The 20,059-nt window shown below is 45.3% G+C and overlaps 1 protein-coding gene across 1 annotated transcript in view; it reads right to left on the minus strand.

The window, feature by feature from the left end:
• Window positions 1-1,049: 1,049 nt before the first annotated feature.
• Window positions 1,050-20,059, minus strand: part of LOC308328549 (E3 ubiquitin-protein ligase TRIM8-like) — a 28,144-nt gene continuing 9,134 nt past the window's right edge. The window contains exons 4-8 of the mRNA XM_080782454.1: window positions 13,717-13,812; window positions 7,096-7,329; window positions 5,154-5,185; window positions 4,467-4,582; window positions 1,050-3,729 (exon numbers count right to left, since the gene is read on the minus strand). Of these exons, the coding sequence (XP_080638580.1) occupies window positions 2,939-3,729; window positions 4,467-4,582; window positions 5,154-5,185; window positions 7,096-7,329; window positions 13,717-13,812 (1,269 nt within the window). The 3' untranslated portion in view covers window positions 1,050-2,938. The remainder of the gene's footprint in view (window positions 3,730-4,466; window positions 4,583-5,153; window positions 5,186-7,095; window positions 7,330-13,716; window positions 13,813-20,059) is intronic.

Below are 20,059 nucleotides of genomic sequence, written 5' to 3' on the forward strand. Positions count from 1 at the left end.
AAAGGGTCCATTTGGTTCCATTTGAATACTCTCGTTATGGGAGTCTTTGAAAGTCTGAGAAGAAGCACTGTTCTAAGCCACGTGAACTCTGCAGCTCTCTGGAGAGAGAGAGAGAGAGGCTCCCTGCACACTTTCAGCCACAAACAGGAAACCCAGAGCTAAGCTATCTTCCAAGAAGAACAAGAGGAGTAAGTTCATAATCTTTTTTAGGCACTAAAAAAAAGTCTCTGGAATCCGAATCCGTACCGACAGAGAGGCTCTGGGATGAATCCCTACCGACAGAGAGGCTCTGGGATGAATCCCTACCGACAGAGAGAGGCTCTGGGATGAATCCCTACCGACAGAGAGAGGCTCTGGGATGAATCCCTACCGACCGAGAGAGGCTCTGGGATGAATCCCTACCGACAGAGAGGCTCTGGGATGAATCCCTAAGAGGCTCTGGGATGAATCCCTACCGACAGAGAGGCTCTGGGATGAATCCGTACCGACAGAGAGAGGCTCTGGGATGAATCCCTACCGACAGAGAGAGGCTCTGGGATAAATCCCTACCGACAGAGAGAGGCTCTGGGATGAATCCCTACCGACAGAGAGGCTCTGGGATGAATCCCTACCGACCGAGAGAGGCTCTGGGATGAATCCCTACCGACAGAGAGGCTCTGGGATGAATCCCTAAGAGGCTCTGGGATGAATCCCTACCGACAGAGAGGCTCTGGGATGAATCCCTACCGACCGAGAGAGGCTCTGGGATGAATCCCTACCGACAGAGAGAGGCTCTGGGATGAATCCCTACCGACAGAGAGGCTCTGGGATGAATCCCTACCGACCGAGAGAGGCTCTGGGATGAATCCCTACCGACAGAGAGAGGCTCTGGGATGAATCCCTACCGACCGAGAGAGGCTCTGGGATGAATCCCTACCGACAGAGAGGCTCTGGGATGAATCCCTACCGACCGAGAGGCTCTGGGATGAATCCCTACCGACAGAGAGAGGCTCTGGGATGAATCCCTACCGACAGAGAGGCTCTGGGATGAATCCCTACCGACAGAGAGGCTCTGGGATGAATCCCTACCGACAGAGAGGCTCTGGGATGAATCCCTACCGACAGAGAGAGGCTCTGGGATGAATCCCTACCGACAGAGAGGCTCTGGGATGAATCCCTACCGACAGAGAGAGGCTCTGGGATGAATCCCTACCGACAGAGAGGCTCTGGGATGAATCCCTACCGACAGAGAGACTCTGGGATGAATCCCTACCGACAGAGAGGCTCTGGGATGAATCCCTACCGACAGAGAGAGGCTCTGGGATGAATCCCTACCGACAGAGAGAGACTCTGGGATGAATCCCTACCGACAGAGAGGCTCTGGGATGAATCTCTACCGACAGAGAGGCTCTGGGATGAATCCCTACCGACAGAGAGAGACTCTGGGATGAATCCCTACCGACAGAGAGGCTCTGGGATGAATCCCTACCGACAGAGAGGCTCTGGGATGAATCCATACCGACAGAGAGGCTCTGGGATGAATCCATACCGACAGAGAGGCTCTGGGATGAATCTGTACCGACCGAGAGGCTCTGGGATGAATCCATACCGACCGACGATGTCGATAATATGGTTTTTCTTTTCCCTTTAAGTTGCATCTGCATGAACAACAATGTTAAGACTGCATATTATTCAACATTTCCAGTCAAAATCAAAACAGACGGTAAGAAAAATAAATTCCGATGGATATTAAACGCAGAAAAGAAACACAAACGTTTCTTTTTTTTCTTAAATTGTTCTTGTGGAGTCCTGATCTGACCTCCACGACTGGACGGCCAGTGTTCTGGACCACTGGGTCCCCATTAGACCCACCCAGTGGCACCATTAGGCCCACCCAGTGGCACCATTAAGTCCATCCAGTGGCAACAACCTGGTGGAACAACAATAATAATATCATTTTATAGTTAGAACAACCACACACTAATTTATACCCTCATTGTCATAACATGGAAATGATGCATGGAACCCAAAGTAAATAGGGTGTGTTTCCCCCGCAAAAAATATGGACATGTAAACGTTAAAATAATGATGAATATCAGGGGGAGAGTACCAGTACAGTACAGTACAGTACAGTACAGTACAGTACTGTACCAGTAAATGGGAGGCAGTGTTGCTTTTGTCGACTGAAAACTAAGACGAAATATGTCCGTCGAATACCTTTTTCCACTGACGAAAACTAAATGGAAACTGAATGAAAACTAAGCTATGGTGACTAAAACTAAGACTAAATATATCGACAAATATGTCACGAAATAAAAACGAGACTAAAATGTTATGAACGGACTATAGTGGACAAGAGATCCAGTAGAAGTCATTTTACACTTGGTTGCATGCTGAAAATAGCCGATCTACAAGCTCACAACGCGTCGTGCTGCGATGCGTTGTGAGCTTGTAGATCGGCTATTTTCAGCAAGTGTAAAATCTGCCATTGCGACGGCATCAAGGCCCGCCAAAACACATGTTAGGCGACTAACATCGACTGTTGATTTAGTCGACTGCAATTTACTCGACTAAAACTAGACTGACACTAATACATTCCAGGTGACTAAAATTAATGTGACTAAAACTAAGTGAAAACTATTCAAGAGACTATGATGACTAAAACTAAAATAGAAATTTCCTGCCAAAAACAACACTGATGGGGAGGAGGGGGGTGATGGTGAGAGAAGCATTGAAAATTTGAAAGAATCTTCAGTAGACTGAAAAATATAAAGATCGGCAATATTTTGGCGAAATATGAATCCTTTGATGCTTGTTGTGACCACTTAAAAGGTATAGGAGAAAATAACTGAGCGTTGTTAGATCGATAGCATTTCCTTCCCGCTATATAATAATGAAAAATGTCGTGGTTTAAAAGCGGTTTTACAAAATGCTCAGTGGAGACTGCCCGTAGAGCGGTTTACAGAATGCTCAGTGGAGACTGCCCGTAGAGCCGGTAGAAGTCCGGGTGGTGTCTGGGGCTCTGTGACGGCTCCATCCACTCCCTCATGGACAGAGCTGGCTGCCCCGACGACAGCGCCCCCTGGTGAGGGGGAGGGTACTCCTGAGAGCCCACGCCCCAGGGGAAGGACTCCGACAGCGGGTACGGCGCGGCCCCGCGGCCGTGCGGCGGAGGAGGAGGCGGGGGCGGCGGGGCCCTGGAGCAGTAGCAGTTATCCAGAGAGCACACCAGGATCTTCCTCCCTCCGTACTGCGGCGGGAGCATGGACTGCTGCTGTGAGTGGGGGCCGCCGTTGGGCGCGGCGGGGTAGTGGGGGCCTCCGGTGGGCACGGCGGGGTAGTGCGGCGGCGCGGGAGGGAACAGGGACCCCCCCGAGTGGCGGCTAGAGGCGCCGGCCCCCAGAGCCGCCAAGCGCTGCTGGGCCGAGCTGTCCAAGACGTGGTGGTGGTGGTGGTGGCCCCCGGGGCCCCCGGGGCTGGGGAGGCCCCCGGGGTGAGGAGCGGCCTGGGAGAGGGCCTCCACGGGGGGATACAACCCACCGCCGCGCGGGTCTCCTCCTCCTCCTAGGAAGGGCCGTTTGCCTCCAGCGGAGGCGTGGAGGAGGTGGTCCTGGGACGCCCCGCCCCCCGAGGGTCCCGGGTTACTCTCCTCCCCCGGGAACGCCACACCGTGTTTTCTCTTCTCGGGTTCCGGAGCGCCGCTCTGCGACGACGGCACCACCTGGAGGACCGACGAGTCCCTGAACGGTTCTGATGAGAAAGCAGACGGACATTGATAGATAGGATCATTGATTGAATGATGGTTCCGATTAGGGGTGCGCGATTATGAAATTATGACCGATATCCGATTATTTGCAGGGTCATATCTGCCGATACCGATTCTGACCGATTCTGATATTATACAGAGGACCACAATGGAAACAAGCCTAGGCCCTATAGGGGCTTATTGGCCCAAAGCCTGTTAATAAAGTATTCAATCAAAAAATAAATAGCCTATACTCTTTTCCAAGTGTCTGTTTAAAAAAGAAATTGCTGGTGAAAACCGATTAAATAATCTGTATTATTTTTATTATTCTTTTAATGGCCGATTCCGATTATGCTACCGATTAATCGTGCATCCCTAGTTCCGATGAGAAAGCAGACAGACATAGATAGATAGGTTCATTGATTGATTGATTGATTTTATTTCCTCATTTGCTACCTATTGGTCAGTGTTGGGCAGTAACTTCGTACTTAGCATTACTTCACTCAGTAGAGTAAGGGATTACTGCATAAGTACCCAAACAGTGGAATCGACGTAAGGTTTGATCCCAAGCCATAAGTAAAGTAATATTATTACTTTTCAAACGAGTAATAAGTAAAGAGTAAGTAGCTATAGTAGGCCATTATTTCAGTGCATGTTAAATTCTCAGAATAGGAGCGAAAGCAGCACTCAGACATGCAGTTTCCTTCCTGGTATCTTTATTTCCTCATTCATCTCATCTCACCTTCCAGAACTTTACGCAAGCTCTGTTCCCTCTTGGTGAGTTCTGACAGCAGGAGATGGGAGTTCAGCTGGCCCACTTTGTGGGGAGGGAGAGAACTGCCAAGGTACGCCTTTGACCTGGGAAAACACGCGCACACACACACACACACACACACACACACACACACACACACACACACACACACACACACACACACACACACACACACACACACACACACACACACACACACACACACACACACACACACACACACACACACACACACACACACACACACACACACACACACACACAATTACAATTTAGGCATTTAGCAGACGCTCTTGATCTAGAGCGACTTACAATAAGCAAGAACAAAAAGCATGGCAATACATCACATACATAAAAGTAGTTATCATGAAACATATGTAAGATAAGAACGTAACAGTGGAATATCTATATAAAGAAACTATACATATAAACTATACACATACTATACTACGGTATATATACTATACAGTGCTATGACTACATAAAATGCAATTCTAGTGCTGTCTATGTAACATGCTACAAGTCTGTATAAAATAAGAGTCAAATTCGTACCGTAAGACACAGATTAGACCGGCAAAAACAACATCCGGTAGTATCATTGTCAAAACTACACAGAGTAATGGATTAGTTGGTTTCACAGGAACGCTTGCTTACCTGTCCAATAACAGCTGGTAGGGCTTCGTGTTCTGAAACAGGCAATCACAAATTTAAAAAATGTTTTGAATAGCCGATGCAAAATAAGATCTCAGATGCTTTCCCAGTTTTAAAGGGTTAGTTAGCCCATTTAGGCCTGACGTCGACATTTTAAAAATGTATTTTTAAAATGTATTTTAAAAATGTATTTCTTTCTGAAAAACCTCATGTTTCTATATCAGTGGTTCTCAATATTTCATGTCAAGGACCCCAAAAATGATATGTAATATGCCTCTGACCCCCCATCTGAAAATATGTTGTTCCAGGGTACCTCTCCAGAAGCAAAGACCTAGATCTGTTATTTTTCAATAGCTAAAGTATAACATAGGCCTAATGCTTAAAACACGAAAAGGTTGATTCCCACCCAAAAGGGGTTAGAAGAGAGATTCTCATGTCTTCTGTCTGAAATGTCTACAGACAAAACGGTTTACAGTAGGGCACACATTAAAAGCACTCACATGGAGTCCCTCGTTTAATGACTGGTTTGTGGAGATATAGGCAAGGTTGCAGCATACCAAGAAATGGCATATAGGAGGTCCGACAGACTGGATAAATATATCCGGAAATGGGGAGGAATGGATACATAATGCATATTGCTGTCAGAGATCCCATTGATGGGGAGGATACATAATGCATATTGCTGTCAGAGATCCCATTGATGGGGAGGATACATAATGCATATTGCTGTCAGAGATCCCATTGATGGGGAGGATACATCATGCATATATTGCTGTCAGAGATCCCATTGATGGGGAGGATACATAATGCATATATTGCTGTCAGAGATCCCATTGATGGGGAGGATACATAATGCTGTCAGAGATCCCATTGATGGGGAGGATACATAATGCATATTGCTGTCAGAGATCCCATTGATGGAGAGGACACATAATGCATATTGCTGTCAGAGATCCCATTGATGGAGAGGACACAATGCATATTGCACCATGGTGGTGTGAGCGCAATTTTTTCCTTGAATACAGTGTAAATTAATATTACACATGTAGGTTCAATGACATTGTCTTAATTTATTTTTCCCTTTTTATTTTTATTATTATTATATATTTTTTATTGTATGGTATGGTATGGTATTGTATTGTATTGTATTGTCTGTCTGTCTTTATTATCTTTTCTGTAAAGGTTTCGTAGTGTAATGTATTTATTCTTTATTCTTGTCTAGTTTTGTTTCATTTGTTGTCTTAATTGTTTGTAGGATTATTTTATGTACATTCTCAGTTAATTCCCTTGTGACTAAACTGAAAAAGCAATAAAAATGTATTTGAATCATAAAAAGAAAAGCACTCACATGAACTCACATTGCGTGTTTCTCTTCCCTCCTTCCCTTGATCATGCGCCTGTTAACCACTTTATAGTATGTAGGGCTTAACAACCACATCAACCCCATATACTTTAGTTGACTGCTGTGCCTCAGGAGTCTAAACTAGGCCTCCTCCCCTTTTCCCCTGTATGAAAATAACTCCCGGATGGCCCGGAGTGAAGATTGTACATGAAAATAGTCAAAAGTGCAAATCTCCACAACTTGAGCTTGTATAGATCTGCTATAATCTAGAAGAAAAGTGGAATATGTTTTGAAATATAATAGTAACAGGACCATATTATTATATATGGAGGACGTCCCTGACTGGCACAAAATATTTTTCAGATGACGAGGGACGGCAACTAAATACATAATTATTCATTTGGTCCATGACATGACATGACATGACATGAAAATGTTTGCGAACCACTCGCTCAAAGCATAAACTGACTTTTGCACGCGCACCGCACACGCGCGCGCGCACACACACACACACACACACACACACACACACACACACACACACACACACACACACACACACACACACACACACACACACACACACACACACACACACTATACCTTCATGAAGTTGATGTCCTCCGCGCGGTGGCAGAACACCTGGGCCGTGCTGAGCAGCCGGTCGGCCTCCTGCTGCCGCTCCTTGAGACGCAGTGCCTGCTGGGAGTTCCGCTGGCGGTACGCGCCGTGCACGCTGTCCAGCAGCTTCACGGTCTCGCTCAGGTCCGCGTCCAGCACGGCGTGCATCCGCTGGTACTGAGACCGCACGCGCTCCTTCAGCTGGCCCACCGCGTCCTGGTGGGATACACACAAAAACAAAAATCACACACGTGTGAACTGAGTGGTGCAATTCCCCCCTCTCTCTCTCTCCCTCTCATTAGAGACACAGCACTACCCCTCTCTCTGTTTCTGGCGCCCTCTACTGGTATAAATAAGTCACATACTCGTGCTCATACAGGTACACAGGTAAACAGGTACACGGACATTGCTGGTTGTAGGAGTGGTTGCACCACTCAAAAACAATTACAATTTAGGCATTTAGCAGACGCTCTTGATCTAGAGCGACTTACAATAAGCAAGAACAAAAACTAAAAAGCATGGGAATAAATCACATTATATACATAAAAGTAGTTATCATGAAACATGCATAAGCTAAGAACGTAACAGTGGAATATCTGTATAAAGAAACTATACAAATAAACTATACACATACTATACTACGGTATATATACTATACAGTGCTGGCCCACCGCGTCCTGGTGGGATACACACAAAAACAAAAATCACACACGTGTGAACTGAGTGGTGCAATTCCCCCCTCTCTCTCTCTCCCTCTCATTAGAGACACAGCACTACCCCTCTCTCTGTTTCTGGCGCCCTCTACTGGTATAAATAAGTCACATACTCGTGCTCATACAGGTACACAGGTAAACAGGTACACGGACATTGCTGGTTGTAGGAGTGGTTGCACCACTCAAAAACACACACCGGAATTTAAAAATAAATCTTTTTAAAAGGTTTTTTTTTCTGAAAAACCTCAATGTTTCTGTATCAGTGGTTCTCAATATTTCATGTCTTGTCAAGGACCCCAAAATGTATAATGCAATATGCCGCCGACCCCCCATCTGATATTATGATTAAAATGGTGGTTCAATTATGTTTTCATGATAGTTAATATATCACCAATCATGTGGCTTTTTTTGTCAAATGTTAACTTCAAGGAGCATTCAGTTATTACTGATTAGGGTGATTTGGAACTACAGTGGGGTGACGCGCAACATGCCAACAGCACACACACCAAGGCCCGCCCCCGCTCGATCATGATTGGCAGAAGGTCCCTCTCTATCCTGATTGGATGAAGGCTGGGCCACCTATAGCCAAAAACGAAACCTAAGGTTTTTTTGACCCCCAGGGGTGAACTGGGGACAGGGAGGAACTCCTTATATGGTCAGCACACTCTATAGTAGGGAGGATTATCACAACAAAAACAGAAATATAAGTGATATTTGAATTAAGTGAAATGGAAATCACTGAATATACCTTTAATTATTGTCCAGAACAACATGGATGCTGTGGTTTCTAGCGGTTTAAGTGTTAAGTTTGTTTACCCATTTGGAGGTGAAAAATTAGAATAGAGAAGTGGTTTTAGTTCAACTTGACCAAGACTATGCTTACTGGGGAACCACACATAATTGCCCAATAAATCAAAAATAACACTTTGCACTGTTTGCAGTGATAAATGCAGTGGTCGTGACGTCGGTTGTGACTTATTTTTCTCAAACTCTGGGCTTTATTTGATTTACCGTATGTTATATATATGAGTTTATTAGTCATGCATTATTCATGTTCATGTTATTCATTGTTTGTATTATTCATAAAGTGTGGGGGCCGCGTTATTGAGGTTTTTCAAAATAGATTAAAACAACAACTGTTAGACCTACCCTGTGTGCATGTGACTGTGCATGTGACTGTGCACGTGACTGTGCATGTGCTAGCAGTGTGTGTGCTGCTTCTCAACCATTGGTGTAAAGTAACTAGTACATTTACTCAAGTACTGTACTTAAGTACTTTTTTTTTAACTTTACTTGAGTATTTCCAATTTTCTGTACTCGGTACTTCTACATCTCAGTGGCAAATCCCTTTCTGGCCAAAAAGTGCATTTACAGTATATACGTGTGGTGGTGGTGGTGGGGGGGGCTCAAAGTGCGCCCACTAAGGAAAGTAGTATTTCTAATGACACAACCGGTCTTTGTATTGGTGAGCAGGTAAAACATTATTCCTCCATTCCTCCCGGTCAAAAAGCCTTCACCGGGCGATACTAGAACCAGTGGCACCAGTCTGGAGCGCTTCGTCCATGTAAGAGGCATACACAGCAAATTCCTTATAGTTGACCCATTTGGACCTGAGATCAGATTCTAAAAAATGTCTGCTATGTTTCTATGTCAGTCGTTCTTCGATTTTTCAAAAACAGCAGACCTACAAGCTTGTAGATCTGCTATTTTTCAATAGCTGAAGCATAACACGATGCTAACACCAAAAGGGGTTCCCACACAAAATTGGTTAATTTACAATGGACATTAAATGACTCAGCAACGTGGTATTGGTCTCTCTTTTTTTATATTTTGTATTCAAGTCAACATCTCCTCCATTTGTCTGTCCTGGTTGGGTCTAATCGACCCAAACGTCGACCCAATAAAGAGCAACATTTTCCCAAGTGTCTGACAGTCTGACCTTTTCTTTGTTTTTCAAAGACACCCTTGGGCTTCTACATTATCACATCGTGTTGTGAGTTTGTAGATCTAGCTATTTTCACTACTTCTTAAAAGTATTTTTGAGGGGCGCTAGCCTCTGCTATATACAGCTTTAATGTTTGTCTTTCAACGATGCTTGTTTAAGAAAACACCAAAAGACGATAAAGAAGAAATGTAATGTTTGTTTTGAGGACTAACAGCAAACATTAGCGCCCGTTGCTTAAACAAACATTATGTTGTAATTGATGTAGGATGATAAGAGCGCCCCTCACTTCACACAGGTGTGATTCTTTCCATTCTAATCAGTGGATTTTTGGTTTGGTTTGGTTTTGAGCCAGGGACTCCCAGAAGACAAAAATAGCAGGTGTACAATCTGCTTGTAGATCTGGTATTTTTGAAATATCATATCAATCATAGCAAATGTACCAATAAGACGCCTAAAGGGCGAGAAGCTATGTTAACTACTTTTCTGGGGAACTCTTGGGACCCTCTCCCGCCTCCAGGGACCCCTGGGGGTCCCCAGACTCCACTTTGAGAAAGGGGTCAAACAATGACAGGGTGTTCATGTGAGGGGAATAACTGGGGAATTGTGAAGAGGACTAAATTGGTATAAAAACGGAAACAAAGGAAAAAAAATATGAGAAAAAAATCACACCTGTGTGAAGTGAGGGGCGCTAATATATTAAAGTATCTCATGTTGATTAGGTGATGTATAATGGTGATGTAAAACAAACGGTGCAAACACAAACATTAAAACGCCATTAACAATAAAGAGACAATATGACGTAAAAAAATGACACATTACGACGTAAATGTTCCCTTCATTGTCAATGCGTTTACAAAACAAACATTAAACCTGTGTAAAGGAGGGGCTAGCGCCCCTCAACAAAAAGATATGCAACTTGTGGCAGTGAGAGTAAGGTGTAATTCCCTACTAAACTAAACTCAAGTACTCTCTGCCAACATCTGGACTGCAGCTCTGTGAATGTGGGCTCAGTCTTATGAATCGTCCAATCCATCACCTGCCAGGATAACTTGACCCTCCATATTAATTCTATTAATAATTTCTGTGAAATAAATCAGGCTCATATCGCATGTACAGTATTTTATAAATGTACACGGGGGGCACGTTTCAGTGTGCAGAGAGACCGTCATGTCTTCTGTTACTGTATACGTACAGCAGTGGCGTGCACAGACATTTAGAGGTGCTCAAGTGAAAAAAGGGCACCTTGTGCAGCGCGTGGAACCGTCCGGTTGCCTTAATAGTGTGAGATTTATAGATTTTTTTGGGGCCTAAATAATATATTGGATATATTTTTTTATCAAGAATTGATCAATGTCACCATGGTCCACATACTATACAATGTACTGTACACTGTACAAAAAAATAAAAAATATATTTTTTCCTCCAATTGTTTTTCTCCAAAAGGGCACATTGCCAAAAGGGCAGGGGGTGCTCTAGCACCCCCTAGTGTATATCTGTGCACGCCACTGACGTACAGTATTCTTCTATCCAGCACCTGGTGTTTCATAGTTTGGATGCACGGTGTGCCTTTGTAAACTTTTCACATACAGTAACTGCACAGCACGGTTGATAAAGGCTTCACTATCACCGTGTTCTTTCAGCATGACTGACCAAGCTTAGATTTATATTGAGCTTGTGAAAAAGAGAACTAAGGAGAGCTATATAAAACTTTCCCCCTACTTTTTTTAATGTCACTGCTTCCTCATCTCCCGTTACATTACATGAATCTCCTGAATAGGTTTATTAGCGGTCATTTCGGTCCCTATATAACAACCCCCATAAGTCCTGCATGTGTGCCAGTTGCCATCAGCCTCCACAAACAAGCCTGACACTCAACTTAAAACCCATTCTGGGCGGGAACCCCTTTTGGTGTTTCAAGCATTAGGTTATACTTTAGCTATTGAAAAATAGCAGATCTACAAGCTCGTAGCGTGGCACGAGTGCCGCGCTACGAGCTTGTAGATCTGCTATTTTTTTAAAGTCGTGAAAATGTGGCACGAATCTTTCAATATATATTATTTCAGAGCGAATGTTTTAAACTCAAATCTTTGCTTCTGGAACCGTCTCTGGAACAACATATTTTGAGATGGGGTCGGCGGCCAATTACATATACTTTTTTGGGGTCCTTGACATGAAATATTGAGCACAACTGACACAGAAACATGAGGTATTTCAGAAAACTGTCAGGATTTAGAAGACATTTGTAGAATCGTCCTCAGGTCTCTAAATACCTGCAATGCCTGTTTCTGTACTTTGGGATTACTGGCGCTTTTTCACATGGACTGTCCTGGGATGTAGTAATGTTACAATGCAATACAGAATACACCCCAACGCATTTGAATTCACCCTAATACCTTCTTATTACCGGCCACTAGTACAGAAACGAATACACTGTAAGAACTGTAGGCAGAATACTGGCCAAGAAGTTTCACTGTTGAGAGACACATTGTTTTATACTCAATAAGATACACTCCTCCTCCACGTATGCCTTTTGTGTGGCTCCAAGGTCACTGGGTTGCCAGGCAGAGCGACAGTACAGCTCTGGAACAAACAATAAGCTACAATACTTTGTACGCTGGCAAACATTGTATTGCAAAAACACACCACGTCAGTGACCACACAATTACAGACTGACTGAACTGCATAATTTATAAAAGGGAGGACGTGCTTTTATAGCCAGGCTAATTCCTGCCAAGAACTGTGTTGTCCTTGTCCTTAAAAAAAAAAAAATCGGCATGACTGTCGATCACATGGGATATCTGTGTAGGCTCGTAATATAACAACGGTATCTGAGTTCTAAGGCTGTGGCTCAGGAGGTAGAGCAGGTCGTCCAATGATCCCTGGGTCGGCGGTTCGAATCCCGGCTCCTCCTCCTCCTGTCTACATGTGAAAAGCCAAATTCCAATACCCAAAATCTAAGCCACTCGCTCACTCCCACTCGGTCACTACAGCATGGCAAAGTATGGTGAAATTGGTGACCTGCCGAAATATGTTACCATCTTGTGGACTTCACACAACTACATGGAGGTCTTTAAATATGTGGCCTGAACACCGCTAGGTTGAACTTTGCTAATGAACAAACTGCAACGATTTTCATTTGGACACTGACATTATGTGATGTCTGCAAGATTTTCACATTATTTCAGCAGGTCACCAATTTCACCGTAACACCACCATGCTGGAGTGAGCGAGTGTGAGTGAGCGAGTGTGAGTGAGCGAGTGGCCGAGATTTGGGGTATTGGAATTTGGCTATAGTGTCTGACTCCTCCTTAGGCAAGACACTGAACCCTGCATTGCCTCCAGTGCTCGCCACCGTCGGTGTGTGAATGTGGGACGTGAGGGACGCTGGCGTCGACTGTTCGCCGCTTCACCTCCCGATGTATGAACGAATGGACCGTTGTGAAGCGCTTTGAGTAAGCACGTATAGTGCATAGAAAAGCGCTATAAACTGTATGGTCAGTCACACCATATACAGGCAAAGCTCTGAATGATTCCAAACTAATGAATGAAACCCTCATCACACACGTGACTGATCTGGATCAGGTCCCGAGAGAGGTAGAAGATGGAGGAAGATGAAAGACAGAGTCTTCTATGTGGAGGTCGGTGCACACCAGTGACATCACACTGGGAACAAGATACAAATGGCTGCCTGTCTATATACACTGATCCAAACATTCTATTAATGGCCCTAGTAATAGTAATACGTCCCTATAAACCAGCCAGGTGGTTCAAACACGTTTAGAGACAAATGATATGGGCTGTGTGGGTGGCACAAAGAGGTCGTCCAATCACAACTGACCTGTCGTGTGTGTGCGTGTGTGTGTGTGTGTGTGCGTGTGTGTGTGTGTGCGTGTGTGCGTGCGTGCGTGCGTGCGTGCGTGTGTGTGTGTGTGTGTGTGCTCGTACCTTCACCAGTATCTTGTCTGACTCCAGCTTGCAGAGCTGCTCATCGATGTTCTGCACGCGAGCATCCAGCCTCTCCTGATGCCTCATCAACACATGCTGTGGAGAAACACACCACGACACACGTGAGAAAATGCGTACAAGCGTACATTGTAGAAGATTTTCCACTTTTGTAAGCCTTGGCTAAATTAAATGTAACCATAACACAAATATGATTGTTTTGTGGAGGGCGCAGTCCAGGGCTGGACTGGGACAAAAATTCTGGCCCAGTCATTTTCGCGTGAATTTGGCCCAGACCGGCCCACCACAACCAGCGTGCAGATAGCAGAAACTCTACCGCCCGCTCCGTCGAGGCACACACAAACAAACAAGCCCTAATAAAACCACCACTTTTACAGAACAACATAAATGAACAACCAACAGACAACCAACAGACAACAACACAACCCTTTGTTGCTCTCACAAGAATAATGCTGGCAAAAGGATTCAAGATAGAAGAGGGTTTATTTGTCAGTCACTTTGCCTGCCTGGAAAAAGAAAGATTTATTTTTTAATCATATCATAACTTGAGCAGCCCCCTACGGTCACGGCCCAGCGGTAATATGACCGGTACGTCCTGTGGCCAGTCTCTCTCTCTCTCTCTCTAGACCTGGCATGTATTCGGTGAGTCACAGAGTCTCCAAAAGTCTAAATGAAAAATAGTAAATGGTGCATTTATATTGCACCTTTATCCAAGGCGCTTGACATAGATTGTGAAAGAACAACATATGCCAAAAACCCAGAGCTCCATCCATCCATCCACCAGTGGAGAACCCAGCCAAGACGCTCAGAGAACCACACACATTTCCCTCCTCATCGTGATCTCTGTCGCCAAACTTTACCAGGTATTCTGAAAACATCACCACCACCACCACCTTGGGACCGGACAACTTTCGGCCAAGTTTGGAGGAGGGAGGGAGGGAGGGAGGCACACTGAGCCCAGTGCCTCAGTAAGAAAAACAAGAGGAAAAAGCCTTCAGCAAACATCAGCCGCCTCTCTCCGTTTACCATCTAGAAGATGGAAATCAATCTCCCGTCAGGAGCTGTCAGCTAAACTAGGACCAGGGGAGTCCACATAGGTAGGATTTTAATGAACTGCTTCTGTGAGGAGGAAACGCACTCTCTGAGAGGAAAAGCTGCAGTCATGGCAACGAAAGCGCTTGTTGTGTGTTGTATTCATAATGTGAAAGCTCATTGTGTGTGTATGCACTATATGCACGGTGTACAGTGCAAATCCTGTTCACTTAACTCCGGGAGTGCACTTACTCTTCCCCCATGCAGACTAGAGAGGATTTGAACTGTGTGAAAGTGTGAGAGGAAAAAAGAGCTCATGCGTGTGACTGTGACAGAGAGGATTTCACTCTGTAGTCTGTATGTGAGAGAGAGGAGGGGGGGGGGAGGGAGGGGAGGGAGGGGAGAGTCACACTCCCTTTTCTCTGCCTTCTCATTTCACCACATGCATTGCTCCCATTGTTTGCACTGCCCCCCCCCCCCTGTCAGTGACAGATCGTCATGTCTGTGTGCATAACACCGGCTCTGCTCGCTCTCTCGGTGTGTGTGTGTGTGTGTGTGTGTGTGTGTGTGTGTGTGTGTGTGTGTGTGTGTGTGTGTGTGTGTGTGTGTGTGTGTGTGTGCGTGTGCGTGTGTGTGCGGGAGAGAGACAGCGACAAACTGCAGCAGCAGCACTTGCAAAGACCACAAAAGATGCAGAATGAAAGTGTGTATGTGCGATTGTGTGTGTGTGTGTGTGTGTGTGTGTGTGTGTGTGTGTGTGTGTGTGTGTGTGTGTGTGTGTGTGACCCAAGGACCCAATAACCAGAGAGAGAGAGAGAGAGAGAGAGAGAGAGAGAGAGAGAGAGAGAGAGAGAGAGAGAGAGAGAGAGAGAGAGTAGTGGCAACAGGGGAGAAAGTTAGAAAGGGAAAGAGAGAGATAGGGAGCAAAGGGACATTCCTGTGGTCAGTGCATGGTGAGGGTCTGGTGGTGGAGGAGTGGGTCTGGTGGTGGAGGAGTGGGTCTGGTGGTGGAGGAGTGGGTCTGGTGGTGGAGGAGTGGGTCTGGTGGTGGAGGAGTGGGTCTGGTGGTGGAGGAGTGGGTCTGGTGGTGGAGAAGTGGGTCTGGTGGTGGAGGAGTGGGTCTGGTGGTGGAGGAGGACTGGCACACTAGAGTCGGACGCTGGCCCCCCTTTCAAAATGGTGCAAGAACCCCGTTATGTGTTGGACCTTTCAGGATTTGTGTTGTTTAAAATAGATTAAGGCATTATATTAAACACACGTTAACTATTCCTTTTGCCATATAACACAAAATCAATTGCCTTTCCTAATGACTTAACTTAAAAAAAAAGTGGGAGTGGGAGTGTGATGGGATCAGGAGTCATTCTACAGGAGTGGGACAGGATGGGATTGTATTTTTTACTCTGGTCCAGGATCGGGACAGGACAGGATCTTTTCTGTGGGAGTGGGACAGGACAGGATCTTTTCTGTGGGAGTGGGACAGGACAGGATCTTTTCTGTGGGAGTGGGACGGGACAGGATCTTTTCTGTGGGAGTGGGACAGGACAGGATCTTCTCTGTGGGAGTGGGACAGGACAGGATATTTTCTGTGGGAGTGGGACAGGACAGGATCTTTTCTCTGGGAGTGGGACAGGACAGGATCTTTTCTGTGGGAGTGGGACAGGACAGGATCTTTTCTGTGGGCGTGGGACAGGACAGGATCTTTTCTGTGGGAGTGGGACAGGACAGGATCTTTTCTGTGGGAGTGGGACGGGACAGGATCTTTTCTGTGGGAGTGGGACGGGACAGGATCTTTTCTGTGGGAGTGGGACAGGACAGGATCTTTTCTGTGGGAGTGGGACAGGACAGGATCTTTTCTGTGGGAGTGGGACAGGACAGGATCTTTTCTGTGGGAGTGGGACAGGACAGGATCTTTTCTGTGGGAGTGGGACAGAACAGGATCTTTTCTGTGGGAGTGGGACGGGACAGGATCTTTTCTGTGGGAGTGGGACAGGACAGGATCTTTTCTGTGGGAGTGGGACAGGACAGGATCTTTTCTGTGGGAGTGGGACAGAACAGGATCTTTTCTGTGGGAGTGGGACGGGACAGGATCTTTTCTGTGGGAGTGGGACAGGACAGGATCTTTTCTGTGGGAGTGGGACGGGACAGGATCTTTTCTGTGGGAGTGGGACAGGACAGGATCTTTTCTGTGGGAGTGGGACAGAACAGGATCTTTTCTGTGGGAGTGGGACGGGACAGGATCTTTTCTGTGGGAGTGGGACAGGACAGGATCTTTTCTGTGGGAGTGGGACAGGACAGGATCTTTTCTGTGGGAGTGGGACAGAACAGGATCTTTTCTGTGGGAGTGGGACGGGACAGGATCTTTTCTGTGGGAGTGGGACAGGACAGGATCTTTTCTGTGGGAGTGGGACGGGACAGGATCTTTTCTGTGGGAGTGGGACAGGACAGGATCTTTTCTGTGGGAGTGGGACAGAACAGGATCTTTTCTGTGGGAGTGGGACGGGACAGGAGTGAAAACCCACTCCCATGTCAGTCCCTACACCACGCTGCGACGCGGTGTGAGATTGTAGATCTGGTATTTTCAGCATGCAACATAGGGTGTGAAATGATTTATACTGGATCTCTTGTACACTATAGTCCCTTCCTAACATTTTAGTCTAGTTTTTATTTGTTGAAGAAATTGTCAGTATATTTAGTCATCGTAGCTTAGTTTTCGTCAGTAAAAAAGGTAGTCGACGAACATTTTTCGCCTTAGTTTTTCTAAAATGAACCAGGCTCCAGTCAACAGAGGACCCACTAACAGAAGCCATTACTAGCCCATTTAGACCGGACGTCAAAATGGGCTGACAGTTTTCTGAAATACCTCATGTTTCTGTATCAGTGGTACTCAATATTTCATGTCAAGGACCCCAACAATTATATGTATTTGGCCGCCGACCCCCATCTGAAAATATGTTGTTCCAGGGACCCCCCAGAAAGCAAAGATTTGAGTTAAAAACGTTCACTCTGAAAGAATAGATATTCCAAATAGTACGCCACTCGGTGGCGCGCTATGAGCTTGTAGATCTGCTATTTTTCAATAGCTCAAGTATAACAAAACACAAAAAAAGGGGGTTCCCGCCCAGAATGGGCTATAGTAGAGCTAATTTGTTCAGCGCTCACTCGCAATAAAAGGCCGTATCTCTCTGGAATAATAATAGTGAGGTTCACGCTTCAGCGGACGGAGACAAACAGCAGTGTTGACAGAAATCATTAAGACGGCCCCCACGCCAGCAATCAAGAATGCATATCGCTGCAGCCGCCCGGAGGGAGAAACCTTGCATGTCCAAATTAAAACTGTTACTTTTCACAAGTCAAAAGATCTACAAGCTAAACAATGTAATGTTGCAATGCAATGCAATGCATTTTAAGCTTGTAGATCGGCTATTCTTTTTGCTGCTTATGATGTGTGACGATGTATTAATGATGAACGATCACAGTCATTTATGCAAAAAAAAGAAAAAACATACAAAGTTAACCCATTTCTGGGCAGGAACCCCTTTTTGTTTGAATCATTATGCTATGTTCTAGCTATTGAAACATAGCAGATCTACAAGCTCATAGCGCGGCACTCGGTGCCGCGCTATGAGCTTGTAGTTCTGCTATTTTTGAAAAATCGTGAAAACGTGCACATTTTTTGAACATATATTCTTTCACAGCAAACATTTTTTTATTCAAATCTTTGCTTCTGGGGAGGTCCCTGAAACAACATATTTTCAGATGGGGGGGTCCACAGCCAAATACATGTAGTTTTTAGGGGTCCTTGACATGAAATAGTTTGAGGAGAACGACATATAGCTTTTTTTCATAAAACTGTCAGGATTTAGAAGACATTTTGTAGAATCTTTTTCTCAGGTCTAAAATGGGTTTTCGAATATGGAGATAGGAGGTTTCTGGCCGACAGCGATGGTGTTAATGTTGTGATGTTTGTGCCGCTGCAGGCTGCGTGGATGGATGGGGGATGGGGGAGGGATGGGGGGGCGTATACCTTGTCTTGTACACCTTCTGTTTTGACGCAAACCTCACATTACAGAACAACTGTAGCCTGTTTGTGTTTCACAGTCAACAATCCACACCTATTTGTGCCCTGCATGCATGCAGTCCCACCCGTTTACACACACACTGACTGGTATGCTCTGAGGCTTTTTGCATCAGACAATGTTAGTGAGTGGAATCAATACAGCATTAACCCCATTCAGAACGGGAACCCCTTCTGGTGTTTGTAAGCATTATGTTATGCTTTAGCTATTGGAAAATAGCAGATCTACAAGCTCATAGCTTGTGGCGCAAATCTTTGAATAAATTTTCTTTCAGAGCGAAAAAAAAAAAGAAAAATAAGTACCGGTAAGTTCCTATTTATCATTATCACAATAAATAATCCCTTTTAAAATCGTAGTGTTTTAACAGTTATTTTGGGGGTGTGGGGGGGGGGACATCACAGTCCACAAGTGTGGACAGGTTGAGCAAGGTGACTGAGCCACTGATACAGCGACCAAAAAAACTGAAGTCAGTAGAGCAACATCACATCCAAAAAAAAACATCCCTGATCAAACATGATCTATATTAATCAACAGCAATGTCACTGAAAGAATGAATGTTTCCCTGCCTATCCTAGTTTCTTTGGGGTACTACATTGTTCACTCTGCACTCTCATTATTATGTGTTAAATTTTGCCTTAAGTTTATTGACTGGAGAGTTCACACTTACTCTGCTTATTCCTTAGCTTTGGTCTTCTAATCTAAATAGTACCTACATTCAAAGTTGTCTTCTTGTGTGCCTTGTTTGCAATAACAAAAGAGACATGTTTCGAAGCATGGCCCGGTCCACTGAACCACACTGAACCAGCCCGTGAAAGGGACATGTTTCGAAGCATGGCCTGGTCCACTGAACCACACTGACTGAACCAGCCCGTGAAAGCCTATACCTCTATCAAGATTAGAATCCACCAAATGATCACTTTCCCTCGCTGCTGTCCTATTTAGGACCAGACAGACACCCGGGCAGGGTTTTATAGCCAGGAAGCTCATGTTTAAATGAAGAGCCTCTCGGAGCTCAATGAACAGAGGGCCTCTTTCACAATGAACCGACAACTATTCCCCACTAACGTCATGATGTCATCGGCCTGCCCGGCGCATTCTGCAGGAACTGACTCACTCTCCCTCCCGCGGGCCCAGATACAGATACCAGGAGGACTGCATGGCAGATAACAGCAGAGCTACGACCACATGACCCATGGAGGCTTCCTGCTCGGTGCTCG

The sequence above is a fragment of the Protomyctophum bolini genome (genome assembly GCF_963924005.1).
Source record: "Protomyctophum bolini genome assembly, chromosome: 14".
NCBI classification, from domain to species: domain Eukaryota; kingdom Metazoa; phylum Chordata; class Actinopteri; order Myctophiformes; family Myctophidae; genus Protomyctophum; species Protomyctophum bolini.